The sequence below is a fragment of the Malania oleifera genome, chromosome 1 (assembly GCF_029873635.1).
Source record: "Malania oleifera isolate guangnan ecotype guangnan chromosome 1, ASM2987363v1, whole genome shotgun sequence".
NCBI lineage: Eukaryota > Viridiplantae > Streptophyta > Magnoliopsida > Santalales > Ximeniaceae > Malania > Malania oleifera.
The window spans coordinates 12,210,668-12,233,482 of NC_080417.1; the positions used below are offsets into that span (position 1 = coordinate 12,210,668).

The window sequence follows — 22,815 nt, forward strand, 5'->3', positions numbered from 1 at the left end:
CTTGAAAAGGGATTCGAGAAGCTTGCTGGGACGCTTGATAGTGCTGGAATTTGGAATACTCTTCCTTTGACATAGATATAGTGTGCTGCTCTCATTCGGGCCGAAAGCGTGGAGTGAGTGGTGGCTGCATTGATGACACTAGAAGGTATACCATGGAGATCCACACACAATGAGTACACTCTCTTGTAGTGCCTCTACCTTGCCCATCTCTTCCAACATGGCCACTTGAAGCACCTTGATAACATCTGTGGCTGCTTGGTAGAATTACCCTACATGGCAAAGGCTATCTTCTTAGAGCCAGAGGTTGAAACACTAGATGCAAGGGCAGGGAATGTGTGCTAGAGGAAGCATGAAGGATGTGAGAATAAACATCATCAAATGATGACAAGTCTGCACTACCCAAGTATCTGGAGCCGACACCCTTAAACTCGGATTTCAAACCTGTTGGATGCTTGAACCTAAAGAACTGTCATCTGCTCCCTCTGCTTCCGCATCTTGTGAACATTGGAAGTTATAGGTTGCATGATGTTAAGCTCGTCATGAATATGCTTCATCTCTGCAAATACTCTGTAACACTCCTATCTCCTTGTTGTAATTGAAATTACTCCTGGGCTAAATCATATATATATGTGTAATGTTATTGGAATACAAGAGCTTGTATATAATCCCAAATCGCCTTGCATGTGTGCAGATGCACGCACATCCTTGCAATCTCGTGTTCCATTGAGTTCCACGATAGGGAAACAATCAAAGCATCTTCCTGAATCCACATTCTTTTCTCTTCTCATTAGAGGGCCCATATTGGAACAAGTGGTCAAATTTTCCTAATATGTTAAATAGACCGTAACAGCCTCAGATCACTGAACATAATTCTTTCTATACAATGTTTTGGTTGTTATCTGTGGTAATGATGAAGGACACATATTTTTGGGATTCAGAGACTCCATGCCAACACTCACAAATTAGACCAATGTCAAACAAGAGGAACAATCAGACTAACCAGAACAACCATGAACAAAGGTGAACCTCTGAAACAATCACAGACCAGTCACCACAAAATATTAAACTGTTGCAGCCCCACAAAATCAACGTTTTGATTGCTGCCACTGCTCCAAGAGACTCACCAACAGCCTTTACTTATACTGAACAACAATTAATGGATTGCTATGAGTGCATTGTCGAAAACGTTGGATTTTTGATCAAAAAACATGCTCAACAGCTTGATATTATGGTCTATGGAAAAAATCAAGATATTCTAGATAAAAAAAATGCAGCAAAAACTGGCTGGAAAGTGTCTCATGCGCTGGTGCATGAGTTGGGAGTGTTGGCAGTTGGCAGTTGGCTGGTGCGTGGCGGCGCCTGGGGTGGTTTCTGGCGATAGGATTTTACAGGGCTACAGATTGGAGGGTTCCTCTGTTAACTATGTGGTTGGTTTTGTGAAATATGGAAGGGTTTTGGTGGTTTTGAGAAGGGCAGCAACGGCCAGGGTATTTTCCAGAGATGACTGATTTTCCTGTAATCCCTGGACTGGTTTCTAGGCTGTAGCAGTGCGGTTGATCCTCCTATACTGGCTGATTTGCATAGGATGACTAGGTTTAGGGTTTGGTTTGGTGGTTGTGGTAGGGTTTAGGTTGGATCTTGCTCTGGTACCATGTCTCCTTCTATTTGTAATATATATCAAGTACATTTTAATGACCATAATATCCTTACTATCACTTATTGACATAACACTCGAATAATGGTGAATGAATAAAATAACTATTAATAGAAACCATTCTCAGGGCATAAGATCCCTTAAGGTGGACTTTAGAGGGGCAGATTCCTTAAAGGTGCTGACTGCTTTTGGTTTTGCGCAATGGCTCTTTATGCTTGCTTGGGATGGGGGCAGGTCCCTAGTGCTATTGATGGCTTGGTTTGAAAGGAAGCCCCTGTGTTATTGATGGAGATTGGCATTAAGCTTTGGCCCTTAGATTCCTTTCATGGATCTTGGGTTATATAGATGATGGAAACATACCATGACACACCCTGTTTCTTGGCCTTTTTACCGTGAACTTCTTGAGATTTAGTGAAGTGTGTACATTATTTTGAGCATAACACCATTTTGATTGGTTTGATGTATACATGGCTTGCCTGTTAAATGAGCTTATAATGCTCAAGGGCCATTTGAGCAAGGTATACTATACAATTGCACCCCATTTAATAACTACTGCTTGGCCTCTGCTCCCTCACATTGTCTTAGTCACTCCTTAAACCAAGGCATTTTACATCATAGCTGTTGTGTATGAAATGTGTTGGACTAAATGACAATCTATTGGTTGGAGGGGGGACTTGAATTAGGTTGATAACTGATTTTTACTTTAAAAATTAAAAATCCAACCTATTTTTACAAAGTAGTCTAAGCAGCAATAACAGTCATGTAGGCAAACACAATATGAATAAGATGCACAATTAAATGTAAGAGAGAGAGAGAGAATGAAGACTGCCTATTATAGTGGTTCGGCACTAGACATTGTGCCTATGCCCACTCAAGAAATCTTCTTGAGCATTCACTGATTACAATCTTTTTTCTGTTGAAGACAAAACCAAGGTAGAGTAGCCAGTTCTGCACGAAGCACCAAACATCACCGATGGATCTTACTCTTGCCAACTGCAAGGTATACCTGTCCTCGCACGTTTTCTCACCCGAAAGCAATATTTTGCACACTCAAGAAGTAATAAAGAAACAATTTTAGCTGAAAATTTTATTGTCAAATTGCAGGGAAACCCCACTAAGGTAAATAAGCAAATGTAAATTTCAGCAAAATTGAGCAAATGGAATTTTTAGCAAGCTGAAAACTAGATGCCAAAGGACTTGAAAAGCACAGCTGCCTTATTATCCAATTTATAGGCTTCAAAGATCCAACCTTTAAGTGCTCCAGCATTTACTTCTTCAAGAAAAGGCAAGTTCCTACAATTCTGGAAACTTGCAAATCCTTCAAATTTCTCTGCACAAAGAGAGATGGTAAGCGTAGGATATGGAATATAATTCTGTTTTGTATTTCTAAATAAAATATGAACTGGTAATTTCTTTAAACAATGAAGTTCAAGAGCCAAATCTATTTATTGCTGTAAATCTGAAATTGATTAAAGATTTAAATGAAAGAAATACGTCACTTAGGGGATAGTGATGGAGAAGAAGTGAAGAGAAGAATAGAAGAAAGAGAGAAAGCCCAGTTGGCACTTCCTTGGGGCATATGTCTGCCCTCTTATATGTTAATCATAAAAATGACATAAGGACAAAAATAACCCCACTCGCATCACCTAAATTACTAAAATAACATATTCTTTTTCTTACGCTCTCCCTCAAACTCGAGGTCTATTATACTGCCTAAAGCCATCTTGTTACAACTTACAACTATTAGACAAGGCAGGCTTAAATAAAGACTTTGTGATTACATTGTTGATCCACATATTTCATAAATGAAGTCCTCACTAACTTCTTGGACACAATGTCCCTCACAAAATGACATTCAACTTCTATAAGCTTTGCCCTCTCTTGTAACACTGGGTTGCTTGCGATATAAATGGCAGCTTGCTTTTCACAAAACATATATGGGCTTTGTCAACAAGAATCCCATCTTTGACATAAGAGATTTCAACAACATAAGCTCTCTCACAGTACGAGCTATAGCTTGAATTCTTTGGCACTAGATCTTGCTGCAATTTGTTTCTTGCTTCGCCAGGTAACAAGATTATATCTCACAAATGTACAATATGTGGTAGTGGACCTTCGATCATCAATAGATCCAGCCCAATGTACGTTAGAGTATCCCATGCTTTCACAAATTCTATTACATTTATGTATTAAACCTGTGTCGGAAGAGCCTTTGAGTTACCATAGAATCTTACTAATAGAATGAAGTTGTTTGAGAGTTTTCATACACTAACTCACCATGCTCATGACAAAGGATATTTCATGTCTAATCTACTAGATCAGCTTGCCAAACAACTGCTTATATTGGTCTTTATCTTCATAAAATCTGGTCCAAGACAACTTCATGTTGGGATCCATAGGAGTATAAGTGATTTAACTTGCAACATACTAGTCTCAGTTAGCTAATCCAAGGTATATTTCCGTTGAGATGAGGTAGGTCTGACCCTTTGTTACACCGTACAATCTAAGTGCCAAGAAAGTAACCTAGAGTACTCAAGTCCTTGATTTGACATTGAAGCCACTGCTTGACACATGCAATCTCATTCCAGTCATTGCTAGTAATGATATCATTGAAGTAAACTACTGGAAGTACCACAATGTCTCCTTTTGCGGACAAAAATCAAATCATTAGAGTAGCACCTGATGAAACCAAATGCAACAACAACTGTTGTCAAACTAAGCTTAAGGAGATTTCTTAAGACCGTAAATGCCCTTATGCAATGTACATATACTTGGAAGGTTGCTCCATGTAGACGAATTCATGTAAATCTCAGATCAAGAAGACATTCTTCACATCTAAGTGGTATAAGGGTCAATCAAAGTTAATTGACGATGAAATCAGTACACGAAGAGAATTTTGTCGAGCAACATAAGAGGTCTTAGAATAATCAACGCCGTATATTTGGCTATACTCTTGGCAACCAATTGAACCTTAAGCCATTCGATAGAGTCGTTAGGATGATACTTGATGGTGTAGACTCAATGGCCCTAGCTAACTCCTTATTAGGAAGAAGGTCCACCAAGCCCCATATCCCTTGAGTGGTCAAGGCATCCATTCTACGTCCATTGCATGCTTCCTTCAATGGTTCACAAGTGCTTCAACATGTGAGGAAGGGATTGAAACAAAGGAAATAGGCAAGGCAAAAAGTGCGTAATAGGGTAAGCTACTAAGGATTGCCTTGTACATGTTTGAGTACCTTTCTAGTAAGCAATTAACAAATCCAACTTGGATTGATCTCTATAACTAGAATTTGAAACAATGAAGGGTAGAAGAGGCAGTTGCATGGTGGCAATTATGTTTGTGCTTGCTTTGCATCTTTCATAAAACCTGAATTGTTTCTTGAATTAGGAAGAGGAGTAGAATTTTTGTCTAGAGGCCAAAGGAGTAAAGGTAGGAATAGGAGGATCAACACACAATGGGGGGCTTGGAAATCATTGATGGAATCAAAATAAATTCATCCCACAAAGACAAAACTTGAGAAAGAAGGTGCCCTTCCAAAGGTGTCTTGGTAACTAACATATTTCTTGTGAGTTTGGGGGCCGCGCGGGGGGGGGGGGGGGTGTTCATAACATGTATATCCTTTTTGGGTTATCCAAAACACAATAAGGACACCTTAGATGAGGAGAGAACTTGTCTTGACACCAGAGGGCATCCTATTTAATAGAAAACAAGTTTTTAGAACTTAGAAGGTCATTGGTCCAAAAAGTTTTAGGAACATGCTTATGAAAGAGGAGAGGCTGTGCTATGCCAAGTAAGTGTATTTTTTTGTTGAGCTACTCAATTCTGCTGAGTTGTGTGTGCACATGATGTTTGATGAATAATCCCTTTGGCTAAGCAAAAGGACTGAAGCCAACAAATTCAAGTGCATTATTAGATAGGAAAAATTTGAATGTCAATGCCTAATTGAGTTTTATTTCATGGTAGAATTAAGCAAATACATTAAGAAATTCAAATTGTCTTTTAACAAATAGATCTAGGTCATATGTGACAAATCATCCACTAAAGGACTGGTCAAACTCTTGACTCTAAATGGACCCTAAATATTGGCATGAATAAGATGAAACAATGATTTACTACTAGACTTGACTCTAGATGGAAAGATGCCGTAATATGCTTTCCTAATTGACACGCAAAACACTCTAAACGAGAAATAGACGAACATTTTGAAGCAATGGATGAATCAAACGAGCATGCCATTGATCTAGAGAAACAACATGAATAGAAATTGAAGATGTATGACAAGAATTGGATTTACCACCACCACTATTGAAATTGTACATTCCATCCTTCTCAAGCCCTCTTTGACAATCCTCTTCTTTGTCTAAAAATCCTAAATAACAAAATGAAAAGGAAATAGGGTTGTGAAACAATTAAGATTTAGTTAATTGACTAGCTGATAGGCCCAACGAAAATTTATGCATGTATAATAGAGAGGAAAAAAGTGGAATAGAAGGAAATAAAAGGACATGGACACAGCTAAAAACCAGAGTAACTGAACAACTAATCTTAAGAGTGTAAAATATTAGGTTTCAAGGACTGAAATAAATTAGGGTTACAATGTGGTAGGAGTCTCTAGAATTGATAACCCAGGGCCAGGGTGAAGAGGCTGAAGAGGCAAAAAGCTCGGCTCTACCTGCATGGGCCATGATAGCCCTAGATACAGAAGACTAACTTTGGACTTGTTAAACTATGCAGACAACATTTTTATACTCCTTTCAGAACATGGTAGATGATAGACATGCTCAACTCCCCTGTGGAGTGACTTGGTGCACTTGAAATATTAATAGAAGAATCACCCTTGGCAAGAGACCTAGCCCAAATGTGTTTCCCATGGAGATTCTGACTGCAGTAGAGAGTATGATTGTCCTAGTCACAATGTGTGCAAATGCAAGAATTGCCTCAACCTCGATAGAAACTTGGGAGCCAAGAACTCTGCCGTTGCCTCTTAATCATTTCAACATCAGAACAAACTAGTTGATAGATATTTCGTTCCTCCCTACATACCCTCAGAGTGCTATGATACTTGCTGACCTACCTTCTTTGTTATATTTGAAAACAACTTATGCAGGTAAAAAACAGAAGTTTGATTTTTACATTGTGAGCAGCTTTAACGAAGATCATCTTATATGGCTTTGGATCTTCTATGGAACATCACATTCACAACAATTTCTGGCTCCATGCTATTACACAACCTTAGAAGCAATATGTCATTCTCTTTCATCTGATCTTCATAATCCTTGGAATTTGGAGACAGAAGAGAAAGTAGCTGATACTTAGACGTCCCTTTTGTATTAATGTACGCCTCCCGAGACCACAACAAGTGGTTGGAGGATCCGACCAATTCGATGTCTTTGATCTGCACATTAAGAGTATCAGCTGAAACTATCACTAGAGAGGTCATCACAACCACCCCCAATATGCTATGATCGGCACACACCAATATCAGGAATTCACAACACAGCAACAAAAGACTCACATCTCATGCAGCACACACTAGCATGGGACAGCACTCCAGAACTTCAAAGTTCCAACTTCAAGAGGCAGTTGCAACCACAGAACTAAGGTTACCATAGCCTGGGAGGAATCATAATCCTAAATAATCTCTCATTCTTCTTGTTAAAGTTGGATTTGACCACACTGAACATAGCAGATCATTCGTTGGCCATGCAGGACAGAGCAGGCTACAACAGTGACTGGCAGGTACTTAAAACAGCTATGCAGGCACTCAATAGCCATCCTGGCAGCAGCTAGAAGCATAGGCAGACAAAACAGCAATAATAACATCATAACAGTATCATCAGTTGACCAGCAGTCATAGGAAACATCAGAACAACAATGGCAGTCTGCCAGAAAGAGCAAGGTGCTGTCCTTACACTAGAAAACTACCATGAGCGACAAGAGTGGCTTGCGGATGAGAGGAGAAGGATAAGGAACCTTAAGGGGGCATTTGGTCCGCATCATCTTTCAAGATTCCTGGGAATGTGATGCCCATGGTATCTCATGCCTACGTTTGTTCGAGCATGGGCATCTGACATGACGGGAATGTTCACATTTTTGGAAATGAAATTATTCCCATGAATTATGGGCATCCTATCCTAACCCTCTCCCATGGGTAGGTTTCATTGGAATCCCATTCCCATGGGAATCCTACTTATTAGACTAAATTGCCCTTATTATTTTGGCAGATTTGACAACAATACCCTGTAATATAGTGTTATTACTCTGTTCTTATATTAAAATAATAAATTATTATTAAAATAAATTAGTAATATTGTTACTGTGTTATAATAATTTAAATATAGTTAATATTTAGACACTAGATTGCCTCAGCTATTTTGGTTAATTGATTATTTATGTGTTACATTTTTTAATTCTAGAAGGGCGCCCCCGGGCAATAAGGCTCCTCGCTTTCTAAGAGTAGGTGGAGGGTTGTCATAGTGTACGTAGCCTTACCCTTGCTTTTATGCTGAGAGGCACCCTTGGTTAGTCACAAAGGAGCAACCTTACCGTTGATCCAAGGCCTGCCCTCAAATTTTTAAAATTTATGATTGCTGAAAATTTTTTTGAGATGGATTTAATTAAATATGAATTCTTAATGGGTTTTTATGCTGAAAATATAAATATTATTCATTTATTGGTTACACACATGTCAAGGGTATAACAGTAATGTTTTTGAAATGCTTGCCATGATTATCATGTTGAGCTGAACATTGACATGAGAATCTTGTGTGCATTCTTAGGAATCTTAGAATGGAACCAAAAAAATTATTCTGATGAGCCAAGACTCTCATTCCCGAGAAATAGATATCCGGAATTCTGAGACTGTCATTTCGTGGGAATATTTTTTATGCTGCGAAAGAATGCTCCCCCAAAGAGGGTGAGCTTCTGATATTCAGCACGATTGGCGTTGTGTGTTCAAGTGTTAGTAGTTCATGTTGTTTTTTTCTCTCTGGTTTTTTAGTTCTCAGGTTGTTTCTTTATGTTTTTTATCTGAATTTTTCAGACTACGTTAAGGAGATGTCTTATTCTCCTGGCTGTATATTCTTATTTCACTAATGAAATTCTTCTTTTACTATAAAAAAAAAGGCCCCACTAAAGGACCCTCAAACCAGATGAAAATCTCAACTTTAAGAGTTGACAAGGGATAGAAAAGGAAGGAAAGAGGAGGTCTTTAACTATGTCAAATTAATCAAGTCAGAGAAGTTTATTGTGCTCTGATACCATGTTGCAAATCTGAAATAAGTTGAAAATCTAATGAAGGAAATACAGTACTTGGGCTTAAGGATGGAGAAGAGGAGGAGAAGTGAAGAAGCAGAGAAAGCCCAGTTGGCATTTTCCTGGAGCATATGTACAGCTCCAAGTCTGTCCCCTTATATATTAATAATAAAAAAGGCATAAGGAAAAAAATACCCCCACTCAAACCACCTAATTATGACTATTACATATTCTTTTCTATCATTTATTTTATGACTAGTCCAAAGAATATTCAATTTAAAGGTGAGGAGAATTTTACGGGAACTAATTTTTAAATGTGTGTAAATTTGGTCAAGGATAGTCAAGGTCAAATGAATCAAATCTTTAATATAGTTTCAGCCAATAGGGTTAATGTGGCTGCTACATACAGGTAAGCATAAGAGCTGAAATTTGGCTTTATCAAAATGCGCGGAATTCATCAATTTTCAGCCAACAGGAGCATTTGCCTGTTGCTATATCTCAGAGAGGACCAAGGTTTGAAATTTTTAAGCTTGATCATGATAGTTGAGTAAACAGTAATAATGCAAAATATATAGCATATTTAAACTGAAAGCAGATTTTCATTTTAACTGAGATACATAGGCGTAAGATAATTGTTAATATAGTTACATGTCATTCAAAATTGTATAGGTCTTGCAGTATTAGCTGTTAAAAAATTGTGTCTAATTCCAATGTGCATGATTATGTTGATGGAAATAAGAATTCTTAGCTGTATTATACATCATCATAAAGCTGCGAGTCCATGCACTAATTTTTACTGGGAGTCTAGTTCTATATTAGGGATTTCTAGAATCATCAGAATATAAGGGTATATATATTAAAATTAAGGTAAATTGGTGGAAAAAGATTCATTTGGTTGATCCCACCTAGTGGGACGTAGGGTAAATTTGTTGTTGTAGATATTAAATTAGGACTTTTAATGCTTCTTTATGTGTAAGAACTTACCACCTATAGTTTGGTTCTTTGTTTGCATTATTTTTTTAATAAAATTAAATGCCCTAATTGCCAATTGCAGGAATGCTATCAGGGGTTTATCAAAGGGGCTGAGAATTGACAAGTCAAACATTGAGTGTCTGTATTTACGAGCTTCCTGCTACCATGCTATTGGAGAATACGCAGAAGCGGTATCTAAATTTTTTATTTTTTCAGCGTGCCCGACAGGGCATGGTGAGATGAGGTGGGGAGCGTGGTGGCAAGTTGGGTAAAAATGTTGGACATCATATTTGATTTTATGGTAACAGGTGAAGGATTATGATGCTGCTTTGGGTTTGGAACTAGACACAATGGAAAAGTTTGTGCTCCAATGCTTGGCTTTTTATCAGGTTTGATATGTCATAGAATGTTATATTTTGTTGAGGCAAATCATACATTTAATCCCAAAACTTTCAAGCTGATTATAATTTGGTCCTCAATGTTTATTTGCTGCTAATGCAGTCCTCTGTCTTGGTTACATTACAATAGGTTCTGTTAGCTAACACAGTATTAGATGCTAGTCTCAAAATGCTGACAAGATGAACCAGTTGGAGGAAATGGACTGAGGTGTTGGTTTTATGATAACGTAATGTGGAGAGCATATTTTAACAATGTGACTGAGTTCATGGCCTCCCTGAAATTGAGAAATTAATGAAATATGGAGTTGGGCTGCTACTTTTTTAAGCAGATGCAGTGTCTACATGATGCTGCAGGTGCAAGTTTTTGCATGCTTACTTTTATGGTCTTTATTTGTTGTTTCAGTTTTAACTTGTGGTATATGCTCTTTTCCTTCTGAGGAGTGCAAAAGACTGCATCAGTGCCTTTTTTCTTAAATTTAACAAGCCTCTTTTTGATGCCTGCATTCATCTATAGAAAATGACACAAAAAAGTTTAACCAGGGGTTGCATTCTGTGCTTTAAGCCAAGCTGTCTTATCCAGTCCCCTGTTATGTCAATTGCTTATCAGTATTACGTGTGCAAAATTAGAATTAAAATAAAGTAATATAACACAAAATTTTAAAAGTAAAGAGATAAAAACAAAGTTCCTAATATTAAGTGTGCAAAACATATAGTCACAGCCGGGCCATTTTTAAAATTTCTTAGAAAATGTAGTATGGCAACTATATTTTCATTATAATAAATAATAATAATTATTTTCATATTTTTTTGGGAGATCATGCTCCTAGTCACACTGCAACGACAGGTTTGCCACATCAGCTTAACATTGTTTAGCCATTTTTACCAAGAGGTCTACCACATTCACGTTTTGACATTAGCATCTAGCAGAATGTTTACAGTTGGACTGGATTGGATGAATTGAAGTAACTTAATAGTTGCATTCAAGTACTCGTATAGTGTGAAGAAGAAGGATGAGTGTTTTAAGAATGATATTTAGCAGTTACATGTTTTTTAAGTTTCCTACAGATAGTAGCTTGTTACTTATAATGTGCATAATGCGATATTTTCTTTGAGTTGACCTATGGTAACTTTGCCTTATTTGTGTTTGTATCCCAAATTGAAGGAATTTATATTATTTTTAAGTATGTAATGTACATGTTTGTAACATCGTATTTATTTGTGCCCAAATCAAAGAAACTCTATTTAAAAATATGCCCATATAAATGTGGACAACACAACTACAAATACTTGCCCAAATTATCATTTCAAATGAAGAGAAAATAAAACTTAACTGCAAATGAGTAAGTCTTTTGTTGAGTTGGTCTGAAAGTGAACTTGTTCAGTAGAGAATCTTAGTTATCCAAATTCCATCATAAAGTGTTGTCACCGTAGAACTTATTTTGTTTACATTGATTGGACTTGCTGCATCATCCTTCTTAATTGTCATGCATTTTAGAAACTAAATGATGATTAAGACAGCCATTATCCAACTTTCTTTTTTCAGATATAGTGTTGCGTTTAATTTTGTTTTGCATCATTCTTTGATTGACTGTGTCAGAAGAGAATATATTGTTTTGTAATTAGGTGGTGTGAGTGGGATTATTTTTGTCCTTCGATGCTATTATTTTATTATTATATAAAGACGGCAGACCTGGAGCTTTGTAGAGCTCTAGAGGACTGCTGACTGGTCTTCACTCTTCTCCTCTTAATCTCTTCTTCGCTTCTCCATCTCTGACCCTAAGTGCCGTTTTTTCTTCATTGAACCTTCAATTTATTTCAGATTTCAGCATGGAATCAGAGCATTGATCCCTAAACTTCCTTTCGTCCTTTCTCACCCTTGCTTTAAATAGAGAGATCCTGTCTGGTTTGAGAGACGTTGAGGGATTTGTCTCCTCTTCTTAGCTGTGAGCAACTTGTGTGAATGTGTGGCTCGTGGTAGTTTGCTGATGTAAAGACAACCACGTACTGTTTCTTGCAGACGCTGTTGCTGTTGTGATGCTTCTTTTGATTGGCTGTTGAGTGATGATACTATTATTATGTTGTGGTGCGTGATCTCACAGTTTGTATTGTCAAAGGCAATTTTGGCAGGATTAATAAATGACTATTTATGTCTGTGATTCCTCATAAGATATCGCAACTTCAGTTTTTGGTCGCAGCTGCCTCTTGAAGTTTTGGACTTTTATAGTTTTAGAGTGTTGTTTTATTCTAGTGTGTGCTTGATTCTGCATTGTTCCTGTTTTGTTCATTCCTGGTATTGGTGTGTGCTGATTGGGGCTTAATGGGCGTGGTTCTGATGGTCTCTAGACAAAGCTTCTTCTGATATTGTTAGCTTGCAAGTCATAGCCATCAAATTGGTTGGACATCTAACTACCTGATGTGGTGTCAAGTGATGGAAGTGTATATAAATGCAGACGGGAAGTCCAAGCTTTTGTTACACTCAGCTCCACCTCTAGACTCCAAGGATCATTAGAATTGCTTCTGTGGTTGTGGAATAGCATGGAGCAGCAAATTGATGCAAACGTGATGTTTCATTGAACAGTCAAAGCCATTTAGGGTATTCATCATGAAAGCTTCTGCCAAGATAAAAATCTAAGCTGTGTTTTTGACCTGTATGAGATGTTTTTCAAATATGATCAAGGAGGTCCATCAGTAAATATAATAGCACTCTTAAGGGTATCTGGAATTCAATATCTAATTAGTTAGTTCCTTGTTGAGATCATTAAAAGGCAATGAGCAGCCGAGAAGAGTTCTTGGCTGCCAAGTTTTTGTCTAGGTGAGTCCTGATTCCTGAACTTCAACCCATCCATGATTAGATTCTTGTCATTGCTGGTGAATCCATTCCATTATATGAATGAAACATACACTACAGAGTCCAGACCAATGGATCACCAAAGACGACTCTCATTCCTCTTCTCGAGGTCCTTCCCATGATAGTTCAGCTGTTACTTGGTCTGGTGTTGTTTGGTTCGAAAGCTGTATTCATAGGCATGCCTGCAGTTTGCAGATGTCTTCCTGGATAGAAATAAGATTTTGGATTGCATATCAAGATATTTTTTTTTTTTTGGGGGCAGGGTTGATTGGTTCTCATAACCTGATCTATATGGCCATCAAAAAAGGAACCAAGGAACCGCTTGGTTTTCAGCTGCTGTCAAACAAGATTGGTTTATAAGAAAACTGCAGATTTTCTGGAGGTTCCTCAACCTTTTAATTGGGAAGAAGAGATGGAGAGCTTTATCATCTTGAGACCTGGTCCTTTAACAGATTGTTGCAAGCTTATTGTTGCTGCCTGTGTTTGCTGCACCTGGAGACCCAGGAATGGGTTTCTCTGGAAACCTGCCTGTTAAATTTGATGAGGTTGTGTTTAATATAGGAGGGGACGTAAAAGGCTACGTCTCTGGTTCATGGAGATTTAGCAGAATCTGGTTTTGGTTTAAAAAGAAGAGATTTTATTGAAGAGGACAGAAAGTACGAAAAAGTGCAAAAGAAATTCTCCTTTGGAGATACTTGGTGTCTAAAAATACAGCTCTTCTGGCTAAATGGCCTTGGCCGTTTCCACTTAAGAATTCTTGCCTGTGGCATATAGTTGTCAAAAGTATGGATTAGATGAGAATGGGTGGTATAGTAATTTGAGATTTAGATGTTCTTTGGAGAGTCCGTGGAAAGCTATCTCTTAGAGTTATCCCTTCTTCATTCCCCATATTAAACTCTTGGTGGGAAGGGGTAGTACTATCCATTTATGGAAAGATCCTTGGTTGGGGAATGTAGATTTGTCCACCTCTCTTCCACGCCTCTTTTACTTGAGCTTAGGGAAGGGGGATGGTGGAGCTATTCTCTTTGTTAGTCTTATTGAATAGCTGTTGTTTTTCTTTGGAGGAGGATACTCTTTCTTGGTCTTTGAATGCTTTAGGGGTTTATAATTGCAAATCTTTTTGTGATTTTCTGAATAGGTCACACATCTTTTTCCTCTCTATAGATCCATTTGTAAAGCAAAGTTCCCTTTAAAATCAAGGCTTTTATCTGGTTGATTGCGCTTGTTAGAATTGATACCAATAACTTGCTGCAGGTCTGGAGACCTTCGAAGGCTCTATTTCCAGCCGTCTGTGTTCTTTGTTTTAACTGTTCAGAATCTGCATTGCATTTGTTTGTACATTTTGTGTATGCTTGGAGGGTATGAAATAAGCTATTTGGTATTTTAGGTGAATGTTGAGTGAGTTTAGAGGCAGGGGAGGACTTTTTAGTAGTTTCTTTTAGTGGTCTTGGCAGGAGAAAGGAAAGGGCAGTGCTCTGGACATGTGCTTTCTTTGCAGTATTTTGGGGGTTGTGGATGGAGTGTAATGCATATATTTTTCTATGGAAGATGTCATATTTGCTGGTTGGGGAAAAGAAACATTATTTGGCTTCTCTTTGGTGTGTGGGGCAAGTTTAAGGGGGTGAGCTTTTTTGATATTTAGCGTGATTGGTGTTATGTGTTGGATTGTTAGTTCTTGCTGGTTTTATTTGGTTTTTTTTTTTTTAATCTGAATTTTCCAGACTCTGTTAAGGAGATGTCTTATTCTCCTGGTTGTATATTCTTAATCTTTTAATGAAATTTGTCTTTTACAAATAATAATAAAAAAAAGAGAATCCTCCTTTGGAGATAAAAGAGAGAGAAAAAAAACTCAAAACAGCAGTGCCCACCAATCACGTTGCTCGCCTGAAAAACACTCCTTTGAAACATCCCCTGCTGCAAAAACCCACAATGAAGCACTAAATCCTATTCCAAAGCTTAGGTTAAGCAAAAAAAATTCTCCTCCAATGCCAGACACCTGATTCCCTCCAAGTAGGCCAAATAGAATATTCCACATCCTCCATGAAATGGACTAGTGAAGGAACTAGTGAGATACAGATTCTGAAATATCAAAACGTCGAGAACATAAATATGGAGATAAAGCCTTGAAATGCTGCCTACTCTGCAGCAGATTGTTGGTGTTAATTCTATTAATAGTAACTAGCCAAATAAAGCCTTAATCTTTGAAGGAACTTCGGTCTTCCAGATAGAACAATGAAAAGGAAAGGACACAGTTTTATGGATCAAAGTCTCAAAAAAACGCACAACAGTACTCCCTGGAAGAATCAAGAATCAAGAATCCATGATCAATAGTCCCTTGTACCGGAAGGAAAATAAAATGAGGTGAGCTCCAGCACCTTCCTATCGTTAAGAGCCTACAAAAATGAAAATCCTGAGAGAACTCATCCCCCTTTGAAGTAAAAGAATGAAGAAACAGATTCATCGTGCAGAGAGGACAATCTTAACACGCATGAGGAAAAGAAGTGTAAAGCGAAGGAACTCCCACGCAAGTCTCTTCCCAATATCATATGCGGTACCCATTACCCACAATAAATTTAGCATAGGGAATAAAAAGAGGGGACATATCTATGAAATACCCTTCCAAGGACTGTCACAAGAACATTGCAACCCCAAATTAGCATCCCACCTATTACCCTCCAAGCCAAATTTACTTTGAGTAACTTTATGCCAAAGGGAAAAAATTCCTCTAAGGGAAAGCTTCATAACCATTTACCCATTAAATTAATGTTCTTAGACTACCAAATTTCCAAGACAGACATACAAACAACCTCCCAACTGACCAAATAATTCTTTTTCTCGCCCACCCCTAACCAAAGGTAATATCTCTCGACTTTCTGTTAGTTTGTTGCTTGTTTCTTTGTTGGTTATTGTAATTGTATGGAATCCATTCTAAGCTAATATGCTCTTCTTCTAAAAAAGGTTCCTGGTGGTGGTTGGGAATCGGGATGTCAGAAGGTGACAGCTCTTTGTGTCCCAGCCAATAAGAGTGTTCTGACTATGGTGGTTCATGAATTTGAGCATGCGAGTGATTGAATGAAAATGGTGGCAACAATGGCAAAAGTTGCAGGCTATTTTTTTTGAATTTATTTTTAAATCTTGTCTTGTCATTGCCATCTAACCAATGCCATTTATAAAATGTTACTAACAAGAGGTCAGTGTATTTTTAAAATGTTAGGGGAGGTCACTGCCTTTTGGTAAGACTCATGGCAGGTCACTGGTCAGGATATTTTGCCCTTTATTTTACTGATTTGTGATTCTGAGACAAACAAAAAAAGAATTCCCACATTTTATTAACTTGGAATTTTACTTATACCTCATTTATCGTGAAAGAATTATCCCTCTCTAAAAATACTCTATAATATCCCATTAACAGTTGGCAACAACATCCATAAGCATCTGCTCAATTGTTTTAATGTTCAATTCTTTTCCCTAATCAAATGATACCTTCCCATCCGAAGGAAAGATAAAACCATTTTAAAGCTGCCTCTGTGGAACATTCAGGTTGGAGTCATTGGCCAAGGAAAACATTCAAGAAAACATCAAACAAGCTTTTTGCAAACCAAATGCAAAGATAAGTTCCTATAATGATAAATAACTATCATTGCTAAAAAAATTTTGCTAAGGCCTGATATACATTGTTCGCCTAAATCTAGTAGCTTAACTTTTAAGCAATATTGTAATGTGGTATCCGAACTATGTTGCCAAAAGGTCCTAAGTTCTAGTCCCGTTGCCCGTGTTTATTGTTCGTTTGTTAAAAATTATATCAGTCCCAAATCCATAGGTCCTAGGATCGGAACTTGGCTTTGATACCATGTTAAGGTATTGAGTAAACGGAAGATCTAATCATAATTATAGGTCTCTCCCTCTATTTATAATATATGTCAAGTACATACAATTAACCCTTAGTAACTCACTCATTAACATAATACTAACACACTAATAATACTAAATGACCAAAATAACCTTTAACACTCCCTCTCAAGCTGGAACATAGATATTATTTGCTCCTTGCTTGTTATAAATGAATTTAACATGACCACTCCCCATACTACAAAATAAAAAAAAATGACCACCCTACAAAGCTTTAGTAAACAAGTTAGCAAGCTGCACATTAGACTTCACATAAGTGGTTGTATTGAATTTCTGCACAAGTTTCTCTTGAACAAAGTGGCAAACTACTTCGATGTGTTTTGGCCCCATGGAAAATTGGGTTGGGGGCAATATGAACAGCTACTTGATTATAACTCGTGAACTCTATAGATTGAGAATGTAGAAAATCCAATTCTTCAAACATGTTTTGACCAAATAGGTTCACTTGTAGTGTGACCCATAGTCCTATACTCTGACTTAACACTTGACCTGGCCACTACAGTTTGTTTCTTACTCGTCCAAGAAACCAAATTTACACTGAAAAAGATACAGTACCCGGTTATGGATCTTCTATTTGAAGGTGACTCGATCCAATCTGCACCTGTATATCTTTAAATATAAGTCTGACCTTGATCTCGATATAAGAGACCTCTCCTGCTTGCACCTTTGAGATATCTCAAGATGCGAATTACCACATCCTAATGACTTGCCCTCGGAGAATCCAGAAGCTGACTCTCAACATTTGTTGCAAAAGATATATCGGGGGTCAAGTGGCTGTGACTGCAATGGTGGTAGAAGAAGGAATTGTAGGGGATTGTGATGTAGGACAAGAAGCCAAACCATGGGGTTTGAACCTTGTTGGAGATCAATGGAGAAGCATAGGACAAGGATTGATGTGTTATTAATTAGTTTTATTGTGTGTATTTAGTATTAACTAGTATAGGATTATGTGTATTTGGGGGGCTTGTTTGTAATAATTGTGTATTTTAGGGGTCTGTTTATAATTTCATGCTGTTTTAGGGGTATATGTATAAACTCATGTGAAGAGGCTTTCTTATAAATAGTTGTGAAAGCCATCAATGTAGCACAAGAAGCCAAACCATGGGTTGACCCTTGTTGGAGATTAATGGAGAAGCATAGGACATGGTTTGATGTGTTATTAATTAATTTTATTGTGATTATTTAGTATTAACTAGTATAGGATTGTGTGTATTGCAAGACTTGTTTGTAATACTTAGTATTTTAGGGGTATGCTTTCGGAGGGTTCTGATTCTGATTATAACTGTACATTAACTTTCATGTCTAGCACTTACTACTACTACTACTGCTGCTGCTGCTGCTACATTAACACATTTACATAAAAACCCCAATAGAACAAGGAACTACAAAATAACCCCAAAGTACTTAAATACACTAAATAAAATTAAATAAACTAAACTTATAAAATAACCATAAATATTCCAACCTGAAGTAAAAGTCCTAGCTACCAAATAAACATCTAATGTTCATTGATGGTTCTCCATCAGGTAGTAATGACTGTTTTGCTGTGGCTGTGTTGTTGCCTTGTCAACTAGAGGTCTGAGTGGGAAGAATGGAAATAAATAAGAGATAGATAGAGTGAAGGGTGGCGGGATTGAAAAGGGAGAAAGGAACTATGATCAGTGAGTGCACTGATACCAAATTGACATGGAATCAGAGTAGTTCCAAGAGATTGAGTGAGTGAATGACGGTGGGATCAAAAAGGGAGAAAGAAACTAGGATTAGTGGATGCTCTGATACCAAGAGATACATAGAGTGAAGGGTGGCGGGATCAAAAAGGGAGAAAGGAACCAGGATTGTGAGTGCTCTGATACCAAATTGGTGTGGAATTATAGTACCAGGAGATGGTGCGAGTGTATGATGGCGGGATCAAAAAGGGAGAAAGGAACTAGGATCAGTGGGCGCTCTGGTACCAAATTGAAAGAATCTCACACAGAAAGCCCCCTCCTTGCAACAATTCCAGCATCTAAAATATATCGGAAACTAAAATTTAGAAAATTGAAAACTCCTAAAACACAAGTAATTACAAACTCCTTAAAAAAAGTTTGGTCTGTAATTACTTGTGCTTTAGGAGTTTGTAATTTTCTACATTTTAGTTTTCGTATATTTTAGAAGCTGGTATTGTTGCAAGGAGGGGGTTTTTCTTTAGTGAAATGGAATGATCTCTCTCTCTCTCTCTCTCTCTCTCTCTCTCTCTCTCTCTTTGTGATTCTTTCCTTTCTCCCTTTTCGATCCCGCCACACACACACACACACACACACACACACACACACACACACAAATTCCTAAGTACTTAAACCCAACACATCTGGGTTTAGGACCCAACAAGCCCTTGATCCCATTCTTAGAAATTGGCCTCCAAATAGGGTCAAATCAATCCATCCAATCTAGTAGCTGGATTCATCTCTAGATTAATCCATGTTAATAGTATTTATTTATTTGCATCTATTTATTTGTTTTAAAGAGAATTTGTGATGATGATTCAAAATAATCATTCTGCAGAAAGAAATTGCATTGTATACCGCTTCAAAGATTCACAGTGAGTTTTGCTGGTTTGACATTGATGGAGATATTGATCCTCTCTTTAAGGTAATGTGTGTGTTACATCAGTTAACGATTCAATGTTCATTTCATTGTTGCAATTACAGACCAAGCAATGCTTCTCAAGGGAATTGCTTCCTGTGGTATGAATACCCTCTGCCCTCTTTGGAAAAAAAAAAAAAAATCATCTGATTGGATTTTTAATGGGTTCTTTTTAGGAGTACTGGTGCAAAAGATTGCACCCGAAGAATGTATGTGAAAAGGTTTTCAGACAGCCTCCCCTGCGTGATTCTTTGAAAAAGGGTAAGCTTAGAAAGCAGGATTTTGCTGTTACAAAGCAAAAGGCTACTCTTCTTCAGGTTTCAGACACTATTGGCAAGAAGATCCAATATAATTGTCCGGGCTTCTTACCCAATAGGCGTCAGGTAATTTTATTTTTTCAATACCTATACTGAAGTTCAAGTTACTCTTTATTGAATTTGCATACATTGGAATCTTTTGTGTCAATCTTCAATGTGACAATTCTGTTTTTGTGACATATGTATGCCTATTTCATCTAATAGCTTATCATACCCAAACTGTGTCCTCATTGAATAATTATGTTGTCGTTTTTTTCATTTTTACTTTGGAACTTCTTCAATGTTGATGCTCAAAATTTTTGATAAAAAAAGAAAATGTGCGTTGTTGTTTTAAATTTTCACTCTGGAAATTCTTGAATGTCTGCTCAAAATTTTTTGATAAAAAAAGATGTATTGAGAGAGAGAGAGAGAGAGGAATGAGGGCATTAGTGATTTTGAATGTGATGGGATTTACTTTTGAACAAGACTTTTTTTTTTTTTTTTTTTGAAAATGGCTAATCCATGATACAAATCCCATATTTTCATTTCAAAACCAACAATACAGATGCTTGTTTTTGAATCCTTAACCAAATGGTCCCTAACTTGATCAATTCCTGCCACCTCTGGGACTTGTAAAGAATGAATTTGGGCTTTGTTCAAAAGCAGAGGCCCTCCTTATACTGCTCTTGGGCTTTCAGAATAGGATGGCCCAACTGAGGAATAACTGGAGATTTCTCCTTTTCTCTAAACAGGCCTATATTTATTATCTTCAATCTGATCATGGCCCTGCTCAATAAACCGGCCCAACAACAATTTAATGAGGCCCCATTTCTGTCTGAAATTCGGCCCTGGTCCAAAATAATTTTCAGAGGTAGCGTCTGATGCCCCATGAAACCCAGGCTTCAACTGGTTGTTGTTCATTCCCTACTACTAAAGCAGGACTTTTCTTGCATCTCTTCCCCTGACCCCCCACCCCCAACAAAACAATGACCACAAACCTGCTTAGAATCTGAAGACACGCCATCCCCTGACACACTGTTTAGATGGACATTTCCATCTCCTGCAACTTCCCATAAAACCGCTCAACTCCAAGAACTATTATTACTAATCACTACCTGAATCAGTGCTAGGAAGAAGAGATCTTACCATTGCGCTAAATTCTTCCCCAAATCAAAGCCAACCACTTTAAGAGCCTCCAGGAACAAAGACACAGAACCTCCTAGCTCTCCAGCCATACCCGACTCCAGAATCTTCCCTACCCTTGTCACTCAAATGGCCACCCAAAACTTTGAAAATCCTTACTTAAACTTCCAAGAGGCAAGAAAAGCTATGTGATAACCAGTTTGCTGCAATTGATCCTCACCCACCTACTGTGCACCTGATTTTTCTCTAGAATGAAGAAAACAAGAATCTCCCCTACTTTACCCCCTACTTTACCCAATCTCAAATTGGAGATCTTCCCTATGATCTGGATTGAGCAAGCCCCTCAAATCATGATCTAACTACAACATTTTCGGGTAGCCTTAGCTAGAGAGGAAAGAGAGTTCATTGCAAGAGTTTTCGTTGTCTATGCTCAATATCAACCGACAGGAACTGTGCAGGGTTTGTTGTGCAACTTTACTGGTCTCTTTAGTTGTTCAATTTTGCAATATGAAGAATACATAGAAGCCATATCATACATTTCTTCTAAAGACCCATATGATTCACATGCACTCTAATTATGTAATTTGTAGCCTGGATGAGCTTAGATATATTTGTTAACATAGGTGGAAAACCAGAATAATTTTTCGTTTCGAATTTTTTTTCCCATATTTGTTGAATAGCACATGTTATGTGATCATTCTTTATGAAAGATGAATGCTGAAAAGAAGAATCACTGCCAGCTATTTTTACAAAGCAAGATTTCATTCTGTTTTACGTCCGTTGCGCAGATATGGACATCTAAGACCTTGCAGAACATGCAAAATACTTAGATAATTTGTTTACATTTCAGTATAGCTGATACTTGCGGAAGTTATTTTGAAATAAAGAAACTTAGAGGAATTGTTAGTGGTTATTTAGTCATTTAGCATTATTATTATGTGTTAGAATTATGTTAATAAGTGTGGATTAGTAAGGGTATTATGGTCATTTGTATTGTACTTGACATATATTATAAATAGAAGGAGAGACCTACCATTGATGTAAGGTCTTCCATTTTACCCAATTATTCAACGCGGTATTAGAGTAAGATCCGACCTAAACCCTAATTGAATGACTGCCGCTAAATCAAACCCTAAACATCACAATACAATGCTACCTGTTGCAGTAGAAGGGCCATCAGCATCACCAAAGTCCAGGAGCAGCTTCAGCAGTTGCTGGAAAAAATTGCAGTTGCCGGAAAACTCCTGGATGCTGCTGTCCTCTTCGACACCTCAAGAAATACCTCATATTTGCAAAACTAGCCACATAGCAAGCCACAGAACCTGCCGATCTGCCAGCCCTCAAAATTTTCATAGCTAGAAGATATTCCATGGGCCCCCATGTGCCGGCGGAAAGCTGGCAGTGCTGACCCCACATGCTGGCGCGTGAGATATTTTTGAGCATCCATTTTGGTCCAAATTCCTCCCCAATATATTGAATCCTTCCTCGTACCATAATACCAAGTTGTTTGCCATTTTTCTGTCCAAAGGTATCGCATTTTTTAGTTGTTCATGTGTGGCATTCTGCGAATGATTGCTTGCTAATGCCTGAAGCTGTTGGTCAATAATTATAGAGTTCATTGAGGCCTGAAACAGTGATATTGCTGTGTTCTTGATTCGTTTTTATCTTTCTTGTTCATTGCATGCTTGTGAGTTGCTTCGGTTGTCAAACATTGTGTG

The 22,815-nt window shown here is 37.7% G+C and overlaps 1 protein-coding gene across 1 annotated transcript in view; it reads left to right on the forward strand.

The window, feature by feature from the left end:
* LOC131155290 (suppressor of RPS4-RLD 1) overlaps positions 1–22,815 on the forward strand; it is a 94,469-nt gene that overhangs the window by 33,396 nt on the left and 38,258 nt on the right. The window contains exons 12-15 of the mRNA XM_058108327.1: positions 9,964–10,072; positions 10,190–10,270; positions 19,578–19,664; positions 19,835–20,041. Coding sequence (XP_057964310.1) covers positions 9,964–10,072; positions 10,190–10,270; positions 19,578–19,664; positions 19,835–20,041 — 484 coding nt within the window. The remainder of the gene's footprint in view (positions 1–9,963; positions 10,073–10,189; positions 10,271–19,577; positions 19,665–19,834; positions 20,042–22,815) is intronic.